The following is a 19,999-nucleotide window of genomic DNA, read 5'->3' as shown; positions in this document are numbered from 1 at the left end:
TATTAAATTCCCAGCACCTCAAGAACAACAAAAGTAAACAGCAAACAACTTCCAGTGGCACAGATACAGCAGCATTGGTCTTCTGGCTTGAGTTCTAGAGCATCAGACACGTGTGGGTGTGATCATGGTGCAAGTCTAAGGCTATTGCTACTTGCTGGACTATTTTACACTCCTGCTGTTAGGAGTGGTGCTGTGGTCTGCAGTTGCCAGTGGTCTGCAAAGGCTGCCCCACTACTGGGGGTTTGATGCCTTCAGACACCCACTGGTTCCATGTGGTGAACCTCAACAGAGGACTCAGCATTGTGCTTTCAGGGAGGGGAGAACAGATACAGCAATGACCATGGCCTGAGCTTGATGTCTGAGAAGGCCTAATCAGATATGTACATTCTCTACAGTGGGCTCATGGCATCCTGATGCACACTCAAACTTAAAAGTGCCTAGTACCTCACACAAAGTGGACAATGTGGCATATCCACTTTCAAACAGAAATCAGGTTTGTGTTGCCATCCCAGCAGGCTTCCTGAGACCTTGGGTGTCTCTGTCATGGCCTTTAGTGTCCAACTGTTTTTCTCATCATCTATACAGGCACATAATGCTCTAAATTTTATTTTCAGTCTAGAAGGAATTCAGATACCCGTTTGGAGAAAATCCTATGTTTTTAAAGATGGCAGTCACAGATGGCACAGACTGCCTGAGAAGACCACACTCTGGAGATGTGACCAAGAAAACAGTCATTTGAAAGTTGATTTGGGACAGACACCGCACTGAGAAGAGATGAATTCTCCACGTTTGCCCTCCAGTGTTGAAATTCCTCAATCTCCAAGGATTTTAAAAACAGGTAAAAAAAAAAAATGATATGCAAATTATACCGAGTCTATCAACCTACCAAAGTTTTATGTGTAACCTTGGAGAAGACGAAGGACTCAGAGAATAACTTCCCATACAGATTATTTTCTTAAGCTACTTTTGGGGAGCAGGGAGCTCTTGGCCAATCAATCAGATTGGTGGAATCAGGGGCTTAAAATTTGTCACCAGGGTAACATGAGGCTTGAGAGGTCTGCATTTTAAAATATACAAATTGCAAAGGTTTTTGGGAAAGGCTAGTGTCCATCAGTTCAGTGTGTCATCAGAACCCCTAGTTTGTCTCTGATACCCCAGCTTTCTTCAAGCAAGCTGTCCACAGTATGTGCTGGTAGCTATGATACCAACAGACAAGTCATGAGGTCTGGCCTCTCTCTTCCTTTCAAAGGCTTCTTGATTTATATCATCTTAAATACAGTTTGAATGAGTTGTTTTTAACTTTTGCAACTGACATTGTCATGTACTACCAGTCCTCATTAAAGTCTGAGCTCTTGAGTGAAAATGGGTTCCTTTTACTTATTGCTCACATCTCCAACAAATTTTGTCCTGGTGGTATTTGGGGAAAATATCACATTTCGGATTACTGTGCTTTCTACAGAATGGTAAGAAATTACCTGTGGTGCCCTCAGAAGCACAAAGACCCAGCCCTCTCAGAGTCTCCCTGAATGAGTCCTGCTGTGTATATGGTACAGCCAGGTCGTTGATTGCATCTTTATAGCATTTCTAGGTGAGCTATGTAGACAGTAGCACTGGGGGGCACTAGGCCATCCTAAATGTGTGTTGTTCTCAGGTCTCATGACCATGAGGCCAATCAAGCGCAGAAATGGCAATCTCTCATTTAGGTGACGTGGACCTGAATATCCCTTGAGTGCTCTCCTCCCTGGACCTCAGGAGGAAGGCATCTCAGCATGGGAGGGCAGGACTGTGCTGTTCAGCACTGTAGGAAGTGAGAGTTTCCTCATGTGGCTGAGACAGTGCCATCACAATGGCATGACCATGTCTTGCTCGGGTCAAATACTTACCTCTAGGTCCAGGATCTCCCAGCTCCCCAGTGGGACCTCTGTATCCAGGGGGACCCCGAGCACCAGGGTGGCCAATGGATCCTGGGGGGCCTGGGGGGCCTGGGGGGCCAGCTGGACCAGGCCTGCCGATGGAGCCTGGTGCTAAGGGCTTCCTCAGGTGTGCAGCCAACTGTGCGATTTGCTCTTTTGGAAAACAGGGTGCCAAGAATGTACTTCAGAGAGGATTATCAAAATATTTTCATGCAAAGTATAACATAGCCAGCTATCTTTCAGAAGGGAATTTTCAATGACTGACCAAAAATGGTTATTAACTGCTCTAGGGTATGCTGGGGGAAATGAGAGTCCCCCTTCTCTCAGAACACCTCACATGCTAGATGAGAAGTTCAAAGTCATACACGGAAGGAAGCATCCCTCCCAGCCAAAGGGCACAGTGGTTTGTTTCTTCCTTCTAATTGTTTTTTGTTTTTTGAGACAGAGTTTCTCTGTGTGCCCCTGGCTGTGCTGGAACTCTTTTAGACCAGGCTGGCCTCAAACTCAGAGAGATCTGACAGCCTCTGCCTCCCAAGTGCTGGGATTAAAGGTGTGCGCCACTACCACCCGACTTCTTCCTTGTAACTGTTGCACTCAATAGTTAGTTGGGGCTTCTCTGAGTACCCTGCATTGTGGTAAGCCCTGGGAAGAGGGGTAGCCCTCCTTGAAGTCAGAGTACAGGCAGGGTGGGCAGGACAGTGGCCAAGGGGAAGAAGCTGTGTGAGGGGTGGAGGGGTGTACCGGAGACTCACCGCTGATCATCCCCCCACACAGCTCCCTGATGCGCTGTTCACTGGCTTCCTTTCCCTGAAATTCACCCAGGTTCATCAGCAGGTGGGTCAGTGCACCAGTAGCCCTGACATACCCAACACCTCACTCCCAAAAGAACTGATAGTTCACAAAAAAACATGATCCAAACCCAGTACAAGTCCAACACCCACAACACAAGAGAAAGGAAAAGCCACGAACCGGAACTCCAGGCTTCCCTGTGATGCCTGGGACACCCTGCACGCCTTGGAGGCCCAGTGGACCTGGGGGACCAGGTACACCCTGGACTCCACTGGTGCCATTGGGGCCCTGGATACCTTTGGGGCCCAGTTCCCCTCGGCTTCCAGACTGCAGAAAAACAAGAGGAAGGGGATCAGAGTGAGCCCTCCTTGGGAAGGCTTGAACCTCAGGAGTGAGTAGCCACCAGATCTTAGAACTAGGCAGTACCTTATAGGGCAACTGCCCACCCAGAGGTGGATGGGAGCCTGTGGGCTCCTTGGATTTGTTGTCTGCCAGATACTCACCTCTCCTTTTTGTCCAACGGGGCCACTGGGACCCTGTGAAGAGGAAGTAAGTATATGCTTTAACTAGGGTGTGTGTGGAGCGGCTGCAAAAACTGACCTAGCACGTGATCAGTGGAGGACAGCACTCAAGCTACCACTCAAGCCGCCCTCCCCCACACGCACACACTGGCAAGGCTCTTCCCTTTCACCTACTGATGCTATTTTAACACCTCTTTCCCCTGAAATTTGATTCTAGTGGCTGCATGGTATCTGCTCTTACACCTGTCTGGCTTGCTTCCTCCCAGTCTTTTCACTACAGTATTATAAGTGCTGAGCTGAATTTCTCCTCCCTGGAATTCTGGGCCTTTCCCTAGCCGGGGCCTTAGAAATGATTGGCCCCAAGTGTGTAAGTGGACTGATTGGGCCCATCTATTGGCTCTGCTCACAACTGTGAGCTGACTGTCCACAGCTAAAGCAGGAAAGGACAGAGGGTGAGGTCCCCACTTGGCTCACCATTATGGTAGCTGGCACCACGCAGAGGTTGCTAGCTGGCAGGCAGGGACTGTCCCACACAGCCACTGCGTACTACCACTCCATCAGTTTAAGAGTGATCAGGTGGGGCTGATTCTTTTTTTTTTTTTTTTTGGTTTTTCGAGACAGGGTTTCTCTGTGTAGCTTTGCGCCTTTCCTGGAACTCACTTGGTAGCCCAGGCTGGCCTCAAACTCACAGAGATTCGCCTGCCTCTGCCTCCCGAGTGCTGGGATTAAAGGCGTGCGCCACCACCGCCCGGCTAGGTGGGGCTGATTCTAAGGCTCTGTCAAGAATTTGCCAAAATAAAGTACAATCAACTAGGATTATTTGCAAAAGGCCTAAGAAGTTCACAGTGGCCAGTGGTTGCTACCTGAAGGCAGGATCCCTATAGCTGGGCTTTCTCTGTGTCACTTGGACAAAAAGGAAAGACATCACTATAGAATTGAAATCCCTGGCCACCTTGAAACCAGAAAGGCCTTTCCATTTGAATTCCAAGGCAGTTCTATTCCTGGTGCCTCCAGGAAAGCTGTGAGTGACCTGGTGAAAGCTTCTACTTTATAATAGGCCCAAGTTCCAGCTCTGAAAGTGGGGCTTTCTCCACTCAGACCTTAACAGTGGCTGATTCAGGCAAGGGTGACTTTCCTAGGCAGAATGTAACAAGGCTCTCGGAGAGCCCTAACCTCAGCAGGGAATCACCCTGCCTGTGTCTTCTGGACCCCACTCTCCCCCACCACATACACTCATACAGGACAGCAAGGCCTGGGTACTTGGTGGATGCTATTCATACCTTACCTGCCATCTTCAGATACCTCGTCAACAGGACAGTTCCCACCCAAACTGACCAGGTGGCTCTCAGTTGGCAGTAAGGGGTTCAGACATACTCACCAGCTCTCCTTTGTCCCCTGGAAGACCATCAGAACCTGCAATGCCCTGAGGACGACACACTAAAGTTACCATTGGCTCCTGCCCACCTGAAGTCACTAGTCTATTATTACTGATCCTAATACTGAGACCAGAGTCCAGGCCAAGATCCTGTACTTGAAGGAGCTCCCAAAGCAACACAAGAAACCAAAAGCCACAGCCCAAGAGGATCACAAAGCTGAAGTCACTTATTTGCACAGTGAGGCTTTCCTGCTGGGTAGCACACCTCCATGTGTTATTCTAGGTATTATACAGAGAAGTTCTGGAACACCCAGAAAAGAGGAAGCAGTTGCTTTGAGGATAGACCGGAGCAGCTATCACAGCCCACCTGTTTCAGGAAGGAAAGGGCTTCAGAGTGAAGCCACACAGCTCTAACCTGCTTTTGCAACACAAGCCTTAGAGCCCAGGTTTGCTTCTCTTCACTCCTTTGGCAAAGCCAGTTTCCCTAATCAGAGGTAGCTTTTTTTTTTTTTCACCCAAGGGCTATATAGTGATCATTTAGATAACTACTGTACCCAGTAAAGCAGCTGACTCTGTCCCTTCTGATGCCTAGGGCTGTGCTAAGCAGGGATGGAAGAAAACAGAAGCAATATGGAGAGAGAAAGAATTGGAGGAGCCTCCCAAGAGTTTTGAAAGTAAATCCACAGCCAGATGGCTTAGAGCTGACCTGACCATGCCTGGGGCTTCTGCTCACCTGGTCTCCTTTAGGGCCTATGGCACCACCTGGACCCTGGGCAGAGAGAAGGATCTGGATTAGAGGAATCCTGGGGATCCCCACAGGGTGTCACTGCCCTGCACAGCAGAGGCAGGAATCCCACACAGAGTAGGCATAAAAATTTCTCCTAAGGCGGGGGCTCAGAACCAGACCCCAGCTCCAGCTGCCAAACCTAAGTCTATAGGTAAGAGCAACACACAGCCCTCCATGCCCCACAGGCCCTGCTTGCTGCCTGTCACTCCCAGTGGGCAATGGATTCTTTAAATCAGCTATTAACGTCTGTGACTTATATAGGTATCTCTCTCTCTCTCTCTCTCTCTCTCTCTCTCTCTCTCTCTCTCTCACACACACACACACACACACACACACACACACACACACACACACACACGGAGCTATTTGCTTAAATGGTGAAGTATATGTTTAGAGGGCAAAAAGTATGAGGCTTCCTCAAGATCTAAAGGTGAAGCCTGGAGCAATGGCTCAGCCGTTAAGAGCACTGGCTGCTCTTATAGAGAACCTGGGCTTAGTTCCCAGAACCACATCAGGTAGCACACATCTGTAACTCCAGTTCCAGGGAATCAGACACCACCTGATATCCTTGGGCTCCTGCATGCACACAATACACATACATACATGTGAGCAAACATACCCATACACATCAAATAAAAATAAATCTTTTTTAAAAAGAGAATTCAAATGTGAAAGTAAAGGCAAGAGTTATCCAAGGAAGAGAAAGCCAGAAAAATGCGCCCCAGCCCGAGACTGGAGCAGGCACTCACACTGCTACCACCACCTTCCCCTCCATTAGCTTTGGGTCCTTGGAGTTGTTGGCAAGCTCCCTAACCCTTGGAATTTCCTGCCTGGAGGTTAATAAAGCACCTCTTGTCCCTGCTGTGTGGTGGTGGTTTCTGTGGCTCCCTGTGTCTGTAGAGGTGCCCTGGAGCCTCCAATGCCTGAATGCACACATCTTTAGAGTGCTTGTCCCTGCCCAGTGAGGACCAAGAAAGCAATCACATAGCCCCTAAAGTGTATTGGCCCAGGCCCTAGACCAGACCTCTAACCTCCTCCCAGGAGATCCCAAGTCTTACCTACTAACCAGTGAGGACCTCAGTAAGCCACAACTCCCCTAAGGCCCTGGCCCTGTAGAACACTGTTGTCACTGGCTGCCTTAGGACCAGCAGCAAAGAGTCTTGGAAAGTTACATGTTTGAAACATTGGGGCCATTCAGGTCTTAGCTCACACCCAACAGATAGCCCAGGGCCTAGAGCCTCAAGTCACTGCCTCTACCCTTGCCCCAGTTACTGGTTCTTCTAGACTTGCATGTGGAGCTTGCGATAGAGCAGTGCGTATTCTAGATCCCCTCTTGCCTAAGAACACCAAAAGAATGAGCAATAAAGGACCAAGGGCACCTATTCCCAGAGCTGATACTACTGTTCCTGCCACTCATGTGGAAAGGAGTGGACTGCTGTGGATTTGGGTCTATGTAGACTGGTTAGAGCAGGGAGACACAGGAGAGACACTTACCCGGTCACCCACATCACCCCGTAGGCCTTGGGGGCCTGGAAGGCCAGGGTCTCCTACATTGCCTTTATGGCCCTGTGGATTGGATAACATCCCAGCTAGTCAGCATCTGTAAGAACCCAGCCAGGATCCTTCCTCTGCCCAGTCAACCAGGGCTTGCTGCCCTGGCTCAAACCCTTACTCTACCTTTACCCACCTGGAAGCCACGGACGCCAGGGGCCCCAGGAGGGCCTTGTGGGCCAAGGGCTCCCTAAAAGACAAAGGTATAAGTTGATATTGAGAGGTCCATGGAGGCCCTAGCAGTGTTTGTGACCCAGGAAACCCAGTTATGCCTCCCTAGGATGCTGGGTGGACAGTAAATGATCTTGAGCCATGTCACTAAGGTACTAGGTTTGGAGGCACAAGCACAGACACCTTCTGGGGCAATTAAGTGTGGGGAGCAGATCTCAGGGTGTACCTATAGTCCCTATACAGATTGTCAGCCTGGCTCAGTGTCAAGTACCAACGCCCCGGGCCTTCCACAGGGCCCTAGAGAAGGTTGAGTCCACAGGTTATAGTACAAGGCTTGGGAATTTCCACCTAATCTTGCCAGGGTCTCAGCTGCACAGTGACATGAAGAATCTAAGGCTAAGGTAGCCCAGCATGGCACCATTATTCCAGAGAGTGAGGGATAAAGAAGGTGAGATTCCCCTATCTCATACAATTCCCAGGTTTCACGGACTTGGCCATTTGTATACCCAAAGTGCTACCCCTTCTTGCCCATAAACTAAGCCTCTGTGCCCATTATCAGTGAGCTGTCCTCCCACTCACCACTGAGCCCCTGTGACCAGCCTCACCACGCTCCCCCGGAACACCAACATCTCCCTGGAAGGGAAGAAAAGGTAAGGGCAGGATCCCTTTGACGAATGTGAGAAGGGACAGGGTCCCTGTGTACACATGGAGGGAGGAGTAGAGTCCCTGTGTATACATAGGAAAGGGGCAGAGCCCATGTGTGCACACCATGGGAGGGGCAGGTCCCCGCATGAACAGACAAGGCAGAATCTCCATATACATACAGGGGAAGAGCAGAGTCCCTGTGTCCACATGGGGAAGGAGCAAGGTACTCCTGTGCACATGTAGAGAGGGCAGGGTTCCCCTGTACGCACACTGGAGGGGTAGAGCCCTTGGCAAGAAAGGCTCCATTACCAGAGAGGGAAAGGGGTGGGGGAGGGGCATCGTCCTCCTATGTACACATAGGGAAGGGTTATGGATACTCACAGGGATACCTGGCTCTCCAGAGGGGCCAGCCTCACCCAACTCCCCAGCTCTACCCTGGAGAAGTGAGGAGACAAGAGAATGCTGTGTTCCCTCCATCCATCGCCAGAGTTCTGCCTGCTGTGCCTCCCCTCTCTGGGGGAAAGCAGCCACTTACCAGTTCTCCTTTCTCGCCTTTGGACCCGGCTCGTCCAGGGAGCCCCTGCCAGGACAGGGATCAGGGTCAGGGTTGAAGTCAAGATAACAGTCTAGGTCAAGGCTGGAATTTGGATTAGGGATAGCACTAGGAATAGGTTCAGAGCTGGAAGCCAGGATCAGAGCTAAGACTGCAGAACCCATGGAGGGCATGCATGCAAAGAATGTTCACAGTGCGGCTGCACAGCATGCGCAAAGGCCTTGTGCATAAGCCAGACAAAGTGCCCCAAAGGGTAAAGCTGACCCACGCGGGACTCTCACAGCCTCCCCGGCCTGATGCAGGGCCCCTGCTAGTACTCCCAGGCAGGGCCCACAAGGGCAACCCCACAATACCCAGGATGAATACAGGCTCGTTTGCACTTGTCCCCCACACCAGGGCTGTGCCAGACCCCAACAGAGTCATTCCTAGGACATCTAGGAGCTAATCCCAGAGCAACTAAGCTACCTAGCTTGGGCACTCACCGGCAGCCCATTGGGGCCCTTCTCTCCCGGGGCACCGTTGCGACCAGCCTCTCCCTGCAAGGACAGTGATTAGGGTATGAAGAAAAATGATGCGGAGGCCTAGGCAGCTGAACTCCTCTCCCACCTCCTCCCAGCAAGCATCCTGCCAGGCACCAACCTTCTCGCCATCAAGCCCCTGTCTGCCATCCTGGCCATCCTTGCCTGGCATGCCCTAAGGACAAACGACAGTGTTAGGTCCTTCAGACAGAGCCACTTTGTCCCTCGGAGAAACCCCTTCCTTACTCTCTAAACTAAACATGTCTCTGGAGTCCCTGAGAGTGGCTGTGTTTTCCTGGCTAGGTGGCTATCTGTTACCCTCAGAGACCTTGCAAGGGAGCGTGTAGACAGGGTGCCCAGGCCCTCAGCACACCCGTCTGTGTTCACTGGCTCTGTTCTACCACCTTCCTCCTCGGGTGTCAGATAAGCTTGACCCTTGACTACCAGTTTCTGTAGGGTTATGGTAACTGCAGAACTACAGACTCCAGCAAAAGGGAGGTGTGGGCTGCTGTGGGGAGGTGTGGGCTGCTGTGGGGAGGTGTGGGGAGGTGTGGGGAGGTGTGGGCTGCTGTGGGGAGGTGTGGGGAGGTGTGGGCTGCTGTGGGGAGGTGCTTCAGGCTGCTGTGGGTTTCTGGGAGCTGTTGGGGCTGCTGGAAATATTGGGGTCTTCTGGGAGGCTATGGATTTCTGGGGCTGCTCTAGCAGTTGGCAGGTGCCATGGCTATTGGGAGCTGCTAGGTGCTGCTGTGGGTTTCTGGGAGCTTCTGGGAATTGCTGAACCACCATGGTTCAAATGACAAGGAGGTACTGGCAGGATAAACTACATATAGTACAGCACTTTTGAGTGGGGTCCCTGACTTGTGTGACCTATGTGAAGCAGGACCCTGTCTTGATGCCACGAATACCTGAGATACTCACTGGCTCTCCACCTGGTCCGGCCACTCCAGGGATTCCTTTGGGACCAGGTCTGCCCTAAAGGAAACATGGGACAGACACAGCTGAAGTTGGGACCCTGAGGAATATCCCATCCTGCCTCACTCTGTCCCCACGGGCTCAGCTACACATGCCCAGCTTTGGGGACATCAATTGGAGACAAGTGTCCATGGTTAACCCCAATCACTGAAAACAGGCTCCATTACCAGGGCTTCTTGAGGCATGAGGCACCCTTAGGATTTGTGGACACTGTAGCACTGCTCAGCCATGGGTCTTGGGTGGGAAGAAGAGGTTCGGAGGCTGACAGAGGCAAATATTTGTTGATAGCCGCTTCTTTTCAGAAGAAGCCTGGGTGACTACGTAGCGCCTGCCCACATGCCTCGCTACCGAGTCCCTGTCTGTAGCTGGGCGGTCTGAGGTTAGTGAAGTGGGGGGAGGAAGCTACCTGTTTAGCTCCTAGGGCTGGAGCCAGGATCTGAGTTCAGTGGCCCATGCCCCAGCCTCTGCCAAGAGCTTCTCACTGCTGGCTGCTCTGGAGTCTCCCATATGGGCTGTGGGTGTTTGTTGGGGGCAGGGAAAGGGCTGGGACCCTCAGGTCCAGGCCTCACCTCTAGCATTATACCCCTTTCAGAATAGGGTATAGCATGAAGAGCCCCCATTCCCCAGCAGGGCCCTCTAAGTGTCCTCCACCCCAACTCTAGTCAGGAATTAGATCAGGCTCTTTCACAGACAGGTCCAGAGAACTAAGCTCCTTCTCACTTACCAGCTCACCCTTAGGGCCGCGGAACCCTTCTGGACCCCTTTCGCCTCTGTCACCCTAAAAAAATAATGAAGGGGTAGGGACAGTGTTAACAGCACAGAGAAGGCAGGAAAGCTGTGGATCCCAGCTGAGGCCCCTTCCAGGTTTTGCCTGGTTTAGCCCTCTAGACCTAGTCAGAGGCAGCCTGCTGCTGCAGAAGGTCACACGGGCCAGTGACACACCCCCATGCCCAGCTCACATGCAGACAACAAAGGAGGCAGATCTCCCATGAAGGTCAGATGCCCCATGCTCCAGCTGTGCAGTCAAGCCACATGCCCTATGCTACTTCTCATGTGCCCTGGACCTCACAGACACACCACCTCTTGGTATGCTCTGAGTGACCCACAAATCTACGGACAGCTCATCCCGGGACAGGGCTAGGGGAAAGCCAGTGGCACAGAGGGTAGCATTTGTGTGAATCAGCAGCAGGATAGTGGGGCTGAGGGCCAAAGGGTCTGGGTTGGTGTGAGGTCCACCCTCCAACCCAGACAGATACATACCACTTTCCCAGGTGCTCCTGGGATCCCAGGGGGGCCCCGAAACCCAATGGGACCCTGTAGAGGAGAGAAGACATTTGAGTCCTCCCACAGAAAAACATACCTAGGAGGCTCCAGCCCAGCCTCAAGCTGCCAGCCCGCAAGAGCCCTGAGATGCTGGCTGCTAAGGCTCTTTCATCTTGAACCCAAGTAGAGTCTGGGTAGGGACAATCCCAGGCACTCAACTACCAGGACTGACCTCAGTTGACCCACAGCCCTCCATGGAGCCAGCAGCACTTACCCGGTCCCCAGGGGGCCCAAGTGGCCCTGGAAGTCCTTGTAATCCTCGTGGGCCCTGAGAGAACAGAACCAGAGCTACAGTGGCCAGATGGCACATCTACCTGAACTCCCACCATAGGCCTTGCCTCTGAGTCCCCCAAGGCCTTGGCCATCTTCCCTAGAAGTACTTGACTTCCACTGAAGCCCCGAAGGGAACAACACTAGCCTTGGTGTCAGCCTGGATGGGACCCTCTCTCAAGAGCTGGTTAACTGTACCTGAGGTCTAAACTAAATTCCCTTGGTGACCATCAAAGGGGCTTCCACCTCCCCACCCTGATCCCTCCCTAGCCTCACCTGTAGCCCCACGGTGCCTGGAATGCCAGGAGGCCCAGGGGGCCCAGGATTACCCTACAACAGAGAAAGCAGTAGTCATTGTTCCACAAGCTCTTCTAGCATCTCATTTCCCACTGGTCCCCTCCATGAGCCTGAGCCATCAGGGACACCGCTCCTATTTCACAGTTGAGCCATGGAGGTGGAGTGAGGTGGGAGAACTTGCCTACAGCTGGACAAAGGCCACCTAAATCATGGTGACTTCACCACTCCCTGGGCAGGACCAGAGGTCTCTCTGTTCACGCAAAGCCTCCATGCCTCCTCAGGCACCTCCCTCCTGGTCAGGTGTGGGGGCGGAAGTGCCCACTGTACACCCAGCAGTCTGTACTCAGCCACTCCTGCCGTCAGAAGGGTATCCCAGACCTCTTTCCAGCATGCAATAAGACAGGCAAGGGCCTCCTGGGACAGCGGCCACTGTGTCAGAGTGGCAGAGGCTTCTATGAACACTTTAGGCCCAGAGCTAAGTGTCCTCAGGGACTCTCAGCGCGCCAGGAGCTTCCACATGAGGTCAGAAGGAGTTTGTTTACATGAAAGGACTCTTCCAGGTCACTCAGTTCTGACTAGCCAGGCCCCACTGAAGAAGTACCAGCAGCAGGTACCTACCCAGAGGTCCAGTATCTTCCCTATGATTATCAGGACAACCAGCTACCAACTCCCTTCCTCAGCCTGATGGCTGCCACTTCTAGATCAGTAAATCTGTGTGGACAGCATCTTACCTTCTCACCATCTTTGCCAACTTCTCCTTGTTCCCCTTTGTAGCCAGTAGGCCCCTGAAAACAGACATGGAAGTCACAACCCTAGACCCATGGATGCCCCCCATCTGCCTAAGCAGAATCAAGGGCTATGAAGCCAGTCAGGCATGACATTCAGAATCTAAGGCCCAAACCAGAGAGGGAAATTGAGGCCCAAGAAGGTTTGTGACTATGCTTCCCATGGACCCCAAGAGGAGTAGGGTTAGGATTAGCTCATCTCTCTCTGCCTCCTCTGACCTCTTAGGCCAGGCCTAGCCTGGTCACACCAGCCTCCAGTGTGTTATTTGGGTAGAGAAGATGGGATGATTGATGGGCAATTATATTCCCCCCACAACAAGGCTGAGTCTAGGCTCAGACTTTCTAAAACCCCAAACTCCATAGTATGAGGGGACCCAGTGGCCTCTGTCAGTGAAGATGTGTGCTCAGCCTATCACCTGTAGCTGCCCACTTACCTTGAACCCTGGCATTCCTGGGGGTCCAGGAGGGCCTGGAGGGCAGATGGCAGGACACTGTTGAAAAACAGAAGGGTCAGACCTTTCCAAGACAACTGGGGCAGGATACCAAGAGAGAACCAGCGGCAGGGGGTGGGGGAACTGAAAAGGACCATTTCACCAATGAAGGGGACAGTGGACACTGAAACAGGGCCCCATTCAGTGCTGGGCATGAGGTGTGGTGAGTGACTGTAGAGAGCTGGATTGTAGCCAGTCACCCTCCCTCGCTCTCTACAGACAGACTCAGCCTCAAAGCAGCTATTTACATACTGGCTGCAGGCTCCACAAAGGGGCCTTCATGTGACCAAGCACCTGGTGGCTGTTCTGAGGGATGCTATGTGAACTCAACCAATAATACCGGTGCTCTGGTTTGACAGCATATCCTGTGCCAGATACCAAGAAACTGATGGAGATTTCTAGCTCACTTCATGCTGAACTGGCCAGGTCAAGCCCGGGTACATAGTGGTTCTGACTTCTGCTCACCGGCCCGTTCCAGAGGCTCAACACTGTCCTCATTTGGAAGAACCGTCCTTTCCCTTCCTGGGGATGTTGAGTAAGGTTGAAGAACAGTAGGCAGATGACTCCCAGTCATCCAGAGGGGATGAAACCAGACACAAACCCTCTCCTAGGAACTAGAAACCCACTGCAACAGACTAGGCCTGTTAGTCACCCAGCGCAGTGGCCTTAGTGAGAGGGGGCTCTGCAGGAGGCAGGGTTGTCACCTGGTGAGCTGTATTGATTGGGTGTCACTTCCCTGCGACTAGTAGCTTTGTGTGGGACAATCAGGTGAGGATAGTGAGCAGAGAAGATGAGGCCAGGCTTGTGCCTGGAGCCATCTGCAGAGCTCAGTCCCCAAGGAACTCCCTCTGTGGCCTTCCTGCCGGGGAAGCGGGTCCCTCTATGGGTAGGAATGCTGTTTTGGAACCCCCAGAAGTGGCCTTGGGCAAGACTCTGACTTCAAAGCAGGAACATCCCTCATAACCTCTCCATAATCACCACAAAGCATACCTGCAGATCAGTAGCACCTTCAGGGAGGACTCCTGGGTTTCCCTTGAACATACAAAGAAGCAGTTGGTACCCATCCATCCCCTAAACACTCTGTCCTTGGTTTATCTAACAGGGGGCTTAAAACCCTTAACCCTATCTCCTCAGTAGCAAGTGCAAGGCGCTGATAACCCATCTGCAGAGTAGGTAACAATAGAAATCATCTGTCCTTGGGGCAGTACCTTGAATGCTATACCAGCCCCTGTCTCCCACCTGCTTCTGGGGAGAGGCACAGAGCCTGGGCAGGGAGTAAGGTGGGGTCCAGCCTAGTTAGTCTAGGCTGTCTGGCAGAGACCCCTCCTCAATACTTACAGGAGGTCCAGGAGGTCCTGGAGGGCCAGGCAGGCCTGGGAGTCCAGAGGGTCCCTACAGAGGATTCATGACTCAGAGCAGAGCCCCTACTCCACTGAGTGAGGGCACCAGCTTCACCCAAAGTAGAGGATACTACAGCTCCCTTTATCCTCCCTGGATGAATCCTGTGTTGGCACCATCTGTCTGTCACCCTGAGTCATGGGTGCCTCTCTGCCTGGGCTTCAGTCAGTGCCCACCAAGTACAGGGTAGGGTGGGGTGGGGGTGGGGTGGGTGGGGAGGAGAAGGGGACAGAGAGGAGAGAGGGGACAGGGAGGAGGGAGGGGACAGGAGAAGGTAAATAGGAGGAGGAGGAACAGGGAGCCTCTGGTTAAGTGTGGGTACCAAGGCTACATGTATCCATGCAGTGGCCACACAGAGAACAGTCACTCACCGGGGGGCCTCGTAGACCAATACCACCTGGGAGGCCACTCACTCCTGCCTCTCCCTGGAGAAGGTAAAGAAGAGGTAGATGGGCAGCCTGTGACCCTGAGTGAGGGTCAGGACTCCAAGTGTGAAGTAGTCAGGTGGTGCACTAAGAAGACCACTATGCCATGATCTGGGATATCCCATACAAGGTGGGCTTCAGTGAGGGCTGCTCTGGAAACTTAGATTCTTGGGAGGGGCCAAGGGGGCATAAATACTCACAGGAGGTCCAGGGAGGCCTTTGCCCTGCAAAGCCAAAAATAAGATCAGAGTATAGGTTGGCCCTGCCACCCCCAAGGCAATTTTGGGGTCCAGGGAGAGTGAGGTGCCTAATTTAGGAGAACCACACTCACTAACAGAGGTCATAGCCTAGATAAGGCTCCAGGGCCTCCAGGCCAGAACCCAGGCCCCAGGCCAGACTGCAAGGGACCCCAAGGATGCCACCCCACAATGAATAGTGGTTTTCAAAACCCCATGGGGAAGAGCGGTTGGTACTTACCCCAAGTCCTGGTGGCCCTGGGGGTCCTAGACTTCCCTGAAGAAGAAAATAGAGGTCAGAGTACACAGTGAAGAAACTCTGGCCTTTGCAAACTCATTTTCCCCCTCTGGAGCCTAAGTCATAACTCAGTCGAGGAGGGGAGCAGGGATGGAAACCTGTATGGAAAACTGAGGCCATGAGAGGTTCTGCTCTCCTAGAAACCTGGGTGAGTATGGAGGAAAAGCATGGCCAAGAAAGCTGCTAGTGGGTGGGCTGAACCAACAGGTGGGCAAGACACTAGAGTAGGTGTGAGCCACAGTCAGGGACCCAAGACAGTCTTCCGGGAAGCTGTACCAACATTAGTTTGCAAAAGTTACTAAGACCTCAGGGAACCACCAGCTTGGCAGACAGGGTCTAAAATGACTGGTTTGTCAAGAAGGGGGTACAGTCTGGTCCTTACACTGTACTCAAAGTGTCCCCCAGATGGCCTGGGACCAGCCCACCCCAGGCTGAGCAGTAGCAGCCCAGGTGGCCACCAGCTACTTACTTTCATTCAGGTGCCCACACATCTGAGTACCCCATGCTAGTTATGGTCTTGTGTCCTACCCACCCCTCTTGCTCTCAGAGGTGTTTTGTGCTCATGGTCACCTCTCCTGAGGTGAAGAACTTGGGTGGACAGATCTGCCCTCAGAAGCAGTGGGAAAAAGAGAGCCAATTTGCTAGTAAATGGGGGGATTCAGTGAAGGTAGTCTGACCCAGGGGATGTGTAGTGGCTACTCTTGTACTGATTCACCCAGGGCCCTGGGATCCAGAGACACTGAGAGGAGGGACACCTGGAGCTCATCCCCACCTGGGCCCCCATCACCCCTCCAGCTCTTCCTGCCGTGGTCTTCCAGCCAAGATGACTGACCAGGTGCTGTGGGATTGCTTGAGAGTGAGACCTAGGGGCCGTCCACTCAGCATCCTCCCCTGAAGTGGAATAACGGGATAGGGCCCAGCCAGTGCAGTCATGGACATCATCCATAGAACTTCCATCCTGATGGCCTTGTGGACCACCTGGAAACCTTACCTCTGGACTGCAGCCACTGGAATTGAAGCACTTACCCGTTCTCCAGGGGCCCCTTTGGGTCCTGGGGGTCCATCCCTCCCAGTCAGACCCTGGAGAGATAGGTAGAGGGTGGGCTCAAGAAACCACTAAATGAGAAGCACATGCCATGCCCCAGGAAGAATGAGGCACAGACTTTTTTTTGTGTGTGTGACAGGGTTTCTCTGTTTAACAGCCCTGGCTGTCCTGGAACTCACTCTATGAACCAGGCTGACCTTGAACTCATAGGGCTCTGCCTGCCTCTGCCTCTGTCTCCCAAGTGCTGGGATTATTTTTTGGTTTTTCAAGACAGGGTTTCTGTGTAGCCCTGGCTGTTTTGGAACACACTCTGTAGATCAGGTTGACCTTGAACTCACAGAAATTCACCTGCCTATGCCTCCTGAGGGCTGGAATTCTGAGGGCGTGCACCACAGAAACCTTCTTAACTATGAATCCAGAGGCAGGGACCACTTTTAATGGCTCCCAGTGTACGTGGTGCACCCAGGAGGGGGTGGGGCTAGTAGATGGAAAATTTGCTACAAAACAAATAGGTCCAGTCCTGCCTGGCTAGTCCCAGAGCCAGGGCCTTGAGCACATCACTATCCACCAAGACATCAGGGGCCTGGGAGGAATACCCGTGTGGTCAGCATGGGGCAGGAAGCCTGACAATGGGTACTTGTTCTTGGTCAGTAAGAGCTAATGAGACTTCCAACTACTGGAAGCTGGTTCTGTCCCCGCCAGGAGCTGGCAGCGTCTGGGATGAAGGCCAGGGACCCCCATTGGGACAAGGTTTCCTGCCTGAATAAGCCCAGCTGCAGAATAGCAATGAAAGCCTAACCCTTGGCTGGGCTGGGACAGGGGTGAGGTGAGGTAGGGATGCAGTAGGAGGGCACACTCACATCCACACCAGGCAGTCCTGGCAGTCCTGCCTCTCCTGGCTTCCCTGGCTTCCCTGAGGTCCCTTTGGGTCCCTGGTAGGAGAAAGGACAGAGTTATACAAGTACCTGGCTGTAAGCTCTAGCCTCCATCAAGGAAGTCAAGTCCTCTCCGTGTTGGCTACTGCCCAGTGGTGGTGATGGGCTCATCTCCCTGCTGCTCTGCCGGACCCTGGAAGACTGCCCCACCTCCCATTGCATCTCTTGGATATTCACCAAATGGATCCAGCCTCCCCAGCAAAAAACCAGCAGGTCACTATACAGGAATGCCAGTGGGCTCAGGATCTTCAACCAAGGTGAGGGGGCCTACCCAGGCACAGTGGGAAGAGATCTATAGAGCTGTACTGTCTCCCTTCTCTGGTTTATCTGAACACTGGCACAAAGTAAGCTTCTAGCCAGACCCAGCACAGAGTCCCAAATGCTCTCCTCCCACCCACTTCCAGTCTCTGCCCTCAGGCTTCTCCTGGGGCAACACAGACCCATAGGTGAGGACAGGGCATCAAGGACCTTTTGTTTTCTGTGTCCATCTCTCTCCTGTACAAACTGGAAAAGCCTCCCTTTTCCAACCAGGGACACTTACTGGAGGGCCAGGCAGACCTGGAGGCCGGCTTCTCCCTGCAAAAAACGAAAATGACCACCTGTAACCCCTGAAAATGGGAAACCCACTCTAGAGCTGGGCCATTCTCTAATCCAGGCCTGGAAGCTTAGCCCATGGGGACATTATGGGGGTCCCCAGAACCTCTCATCTATATCTGGGGCTTCTCCTCTGCAGGCTAGGCAGGGATGGGGTGAGCTATAAATAGGCTCAGTCACACAGCATTTGGGATCACTTGGGAACACAGGGATACAACAGCCTCCAGGAAATACTCCATATAGCTCCTCTGCACTGACCCAAGAACTTTATAGAAAGTGGTTGTGGCTAGCTGAGCATCTTGACTCCGTTTGGGAGATGGCAGTTCCTCCCCTATTGTCCAGAAAGGTGTCCCAGCAGCTGTATCCTCCATAGATACATACTAGGGTGGCTGAATCTTTCAACTGAGACTTTAAGATATTTTAAGTAGGAGCCTTAAAGCCTGGATGCTCAGCTACTAAGATATTTTAAGTAGGAGCCTTAGAAGCCTGGATGCTCAGCTACAGTAGTGGGGGTTCAGAGGTAAGAGCCTGGGCAACCTAGGTCCAACATGATGGATCATGAAGGATGTGAGGGAACCTGAGGCCATTATGGCTGAACGAGGTACTGGGTATAATTCTTGGGGATACTGAGAAGAACCCAGGACACTCTTGGTGAAGCTTCCTATAGCCCTCTACGGCATCCCAAGGGGCATAACATGAGTGACTGGAGGCTGTCTTTTCTGGAGAAGACCCTATGAGAAGGTTTCCACTTCAGATGATGGGAGGGGGTGAGGTAGAGCTGCAAGATTTCAGTTGTCTCCCCAAATTGTTTGGGCTATAACTGGATGATAAGACACCATCTCTGAGGCTAAGCTGTCCCCCAGCCCCATCCAAGACTGGCTCTATTCTCAGCCCTAACAAGACCCCCCAGGTCCCCAGAGTAACCTCTAGAATACAGGAGCACACGCACCTCTGGGCCCACATTTCTAGCCAAGAACCACCCTGTTATCTGTATCCCAAGATCTACCCCCACAACAAGGTCTTTCCAGCTCCAATGGGGGATACCATTTCACCCTAGCTCTCAGGGGAGGGGCTTGCATTTGTGGTTACAAGGCCAGGAGTCTCAGGGCATCTTCCCTGTTCCTCTCCCAACTCACATCGATGCCATCCTTGCCGGGCTTCCCAGGAGGTCCCTGGGGACCAGGGGGGCCTCGAGGTCCCACTTTCTGAAATTAAGATAAGTTATTAGTCTGGGCAGTAGTGGCGCACGCCTTTGATCCCAGCACTCAGGAGGCAGAGCCAGGCGGATCTGTGAGTTCGAGGCCAGCCTGGTCTACAGAGCGAGATCCAGACAGGCTCCAAAGGTACACAGAGAAACCCTGTCTCAAAAAACCAAAAAGGTAAGTTATTAGGTAGCCCTCCTTTCCACCCTGTCAGCCCCCCTGTTCCATCTTCCCCAGCCCAAGTAATTCTAGGGCCTGTGATAGTGGCCCATGACCCCCCTTCCTGCCCGCTAGAAAACCCCAAAGTCTCCTGTGCTGGAGCCTGGCTTGGAGGCACGGTTTATCCCAGCTTGCGCCGGGAGTGGCTGTGCCGCGGCCCCGCAGGGAGTCTCCAGGAACAAAGGCAACATTGTGTGTTCTGAGCGTGGTGGCAGAGCCGGCAGCAGCCTGACCCGGTTGGGCGAAGACAAGTGGGAGCCCAGGATCATGGTCGACTTGTCCTGGTGTCCACGGGGTTCAGCTGCATCACTAGAACTTGCTCGTCGGAGGAAGGCGGCGAGGAGGCTGCCATAGAAGTCCTCAAAGGTCCACGGCGGCGGTGAAACTCAGAGTTTGGCCCAGGAGGCTCGAGTTGTACCAGGCTGTGAGGTTCGAAGTCCAGCCCTATCCCCAACCCGGTTGGCACCCGCAGGCTCGCTCTCACCTGAGCGGAGGTGGCCGTCAGAAGCTGCCCCAGCAGCAGCAGGGCTAGAACAGGAGCTCCGATCATGGCTGGCTGGCTGGCGCTCTGAGCGACTGGCGCCAGGCAGCAGGGTGGGGAGAGGGGCTGGGGGCGGCGCAAGGCTGGGTGCCCCGCCCTGCCCCGCCCCGCCCGCGCACAAGCCCCCCATTCAGACGGGCCCACC

General features: G+C 53.0%; 2 protein-coding genes across 4 annotated transcripts in view; one reads left to right on the top strand and one right to left on the bottom strand.

The window, feature by feature from the left end:
* Tcfl5 (transcription factor like 5) overlaps nt 1-1,358 on the top strand; it is a 27,156-nt gene extending 25,798 nt beyond the window's left edge. The window contains exon 6 of the mRNA XM_037205463.1: nt 615-1,358. Coding sequence (XP_037061358.1) covers nt 615-662 — 48 coding nt within the window. The 3' untranslated portion in view covers nt 663-1,358. The remainder of the gene's footprint in view (nt 1-614) is intronic.
* The window catches only part of Col9a3 (collagen type IX alpha 3 chain), a 23,512-nt gene extending 3,513 nt beyond the window's left edge, over nt 1-19,999 (bottom strand). Inside the window, exons 1-31 of one of the 3 annotated variants that reach the window (XM_028885323.2) lie at nt 19,798-19,863; nt 19,029-19,097; nt 18,945; nt 17,840-17,874; nt 17,224-17,295; nt 16,345-16,398; nt 15,262-15,297; nt 14,985-15,008; nt 14,731-14,784; nt 14,300-14,353; nt 13,952-13,993; nt 12,905-12,961; nt 12,417-12,470; nt 11,665-11,718; nt 11,333-11,386; nt 11,056-11,109; nt 10,520-10,573; nt 9,742-9,795; nt 8,945-8,998; nt 8,788-8,841; nt 8,288-8,332; nt 8,134-8,187; nt 7,687-7,740; nt 7,073-7,126; nt 6,880-6,951; nt 5,332-5,367; nt 4,602-4,646; nt 3,206-3,238; nt 2,883-3,029; nt 2,666-2,720; nt 1,884-2,066 (exon numbers count right to left, since the gene is read on the bottom strand). In XM_028885323.2, coding sequence (XP_028741156.1) covers nt 1,884-2,066; nt 2,666-2,720; nt 2,883-3,029; nt 3,206-3,238; nt 4,602-4,646; nt 5,332-5,367; nt 6,880-6,951; nt 7,073-7,126; nt 7,687-7,740; nt 8,134-8,187; nt 8,288-8,332; nt 8,788-8,841; nt 8,945-8,998; nt 9,742-9,795; nt 10,520-10,573; nt 11,056-11,109; nt 11,333-11,386; nt 11,665-11,718; nt 12,417-12,470; nt 12,905-12,961; nt 13,952-13,993; nt 14,300-14,353; nt 14,731-14,784; nt 14,985-15,008; nt 15,262-15,297; nt 16,345-16,398; nt 17,224-17,295; nt 17,840-17,874; nt 18,945; nt 19,029-19,097; nt 19,798-19,863 — 1,774 coding nt within the window. Of the gene's footprint in view, nt 1-1,883; nt 2,067-2,665; nt 2,721-2,882; nt 3,030-3,205; nt 3,239-4,601; nt 4,647-5,331; nt 5,368-6,879; nt 6,952-7,072; nt 7,127-7,686; nt 7,741-8,133; nt 8,188-8,287; nt 8,333-8,787; nt 8,842-8,944; nt 8,999-9,741; nt 9,796-10,519; nt 10,574-11,055; nt 11,110-11,332; nt 11,387-11,664; nt 11,719-12,416; nt 12,471-12,904; nt 12,962-13,951; nt 13,994-14,299; nt 14,354-14,730; nt 14,785-14,984; nt 15,009-15,261; nt 15,298-16,344; nt 16,399-17,223; nt 17,296-17,839; nt 17,875-18,944; nt 18,946-19,028; nt 19,098-19,797 lie in introns of all 3 variants that reach the window. The other 2 variants (XM_028885321.2, XM_028885322.2) reach the window with 2 other exon arrangements.

The sequence above is a fragment of the Peromyscus leucopus genome, chromosome 4 (assembly GCF_004664715.2).
Source record: "Peromyscus leucopus breed LL Stock chromosome 4, UCI_PerLeu_2.1, whole genome shotgun sequence".
NCBI lineage: Eukaryota > Metazoa > Chordata > Mammalia > Rodentia > Cricetidae > Peromyscus > Peromyscus leucopus.
Note: the sequence above shows the minus strand (reverse complement) of the source record. Positions and strands in the feature narration are given on the sequence as shown.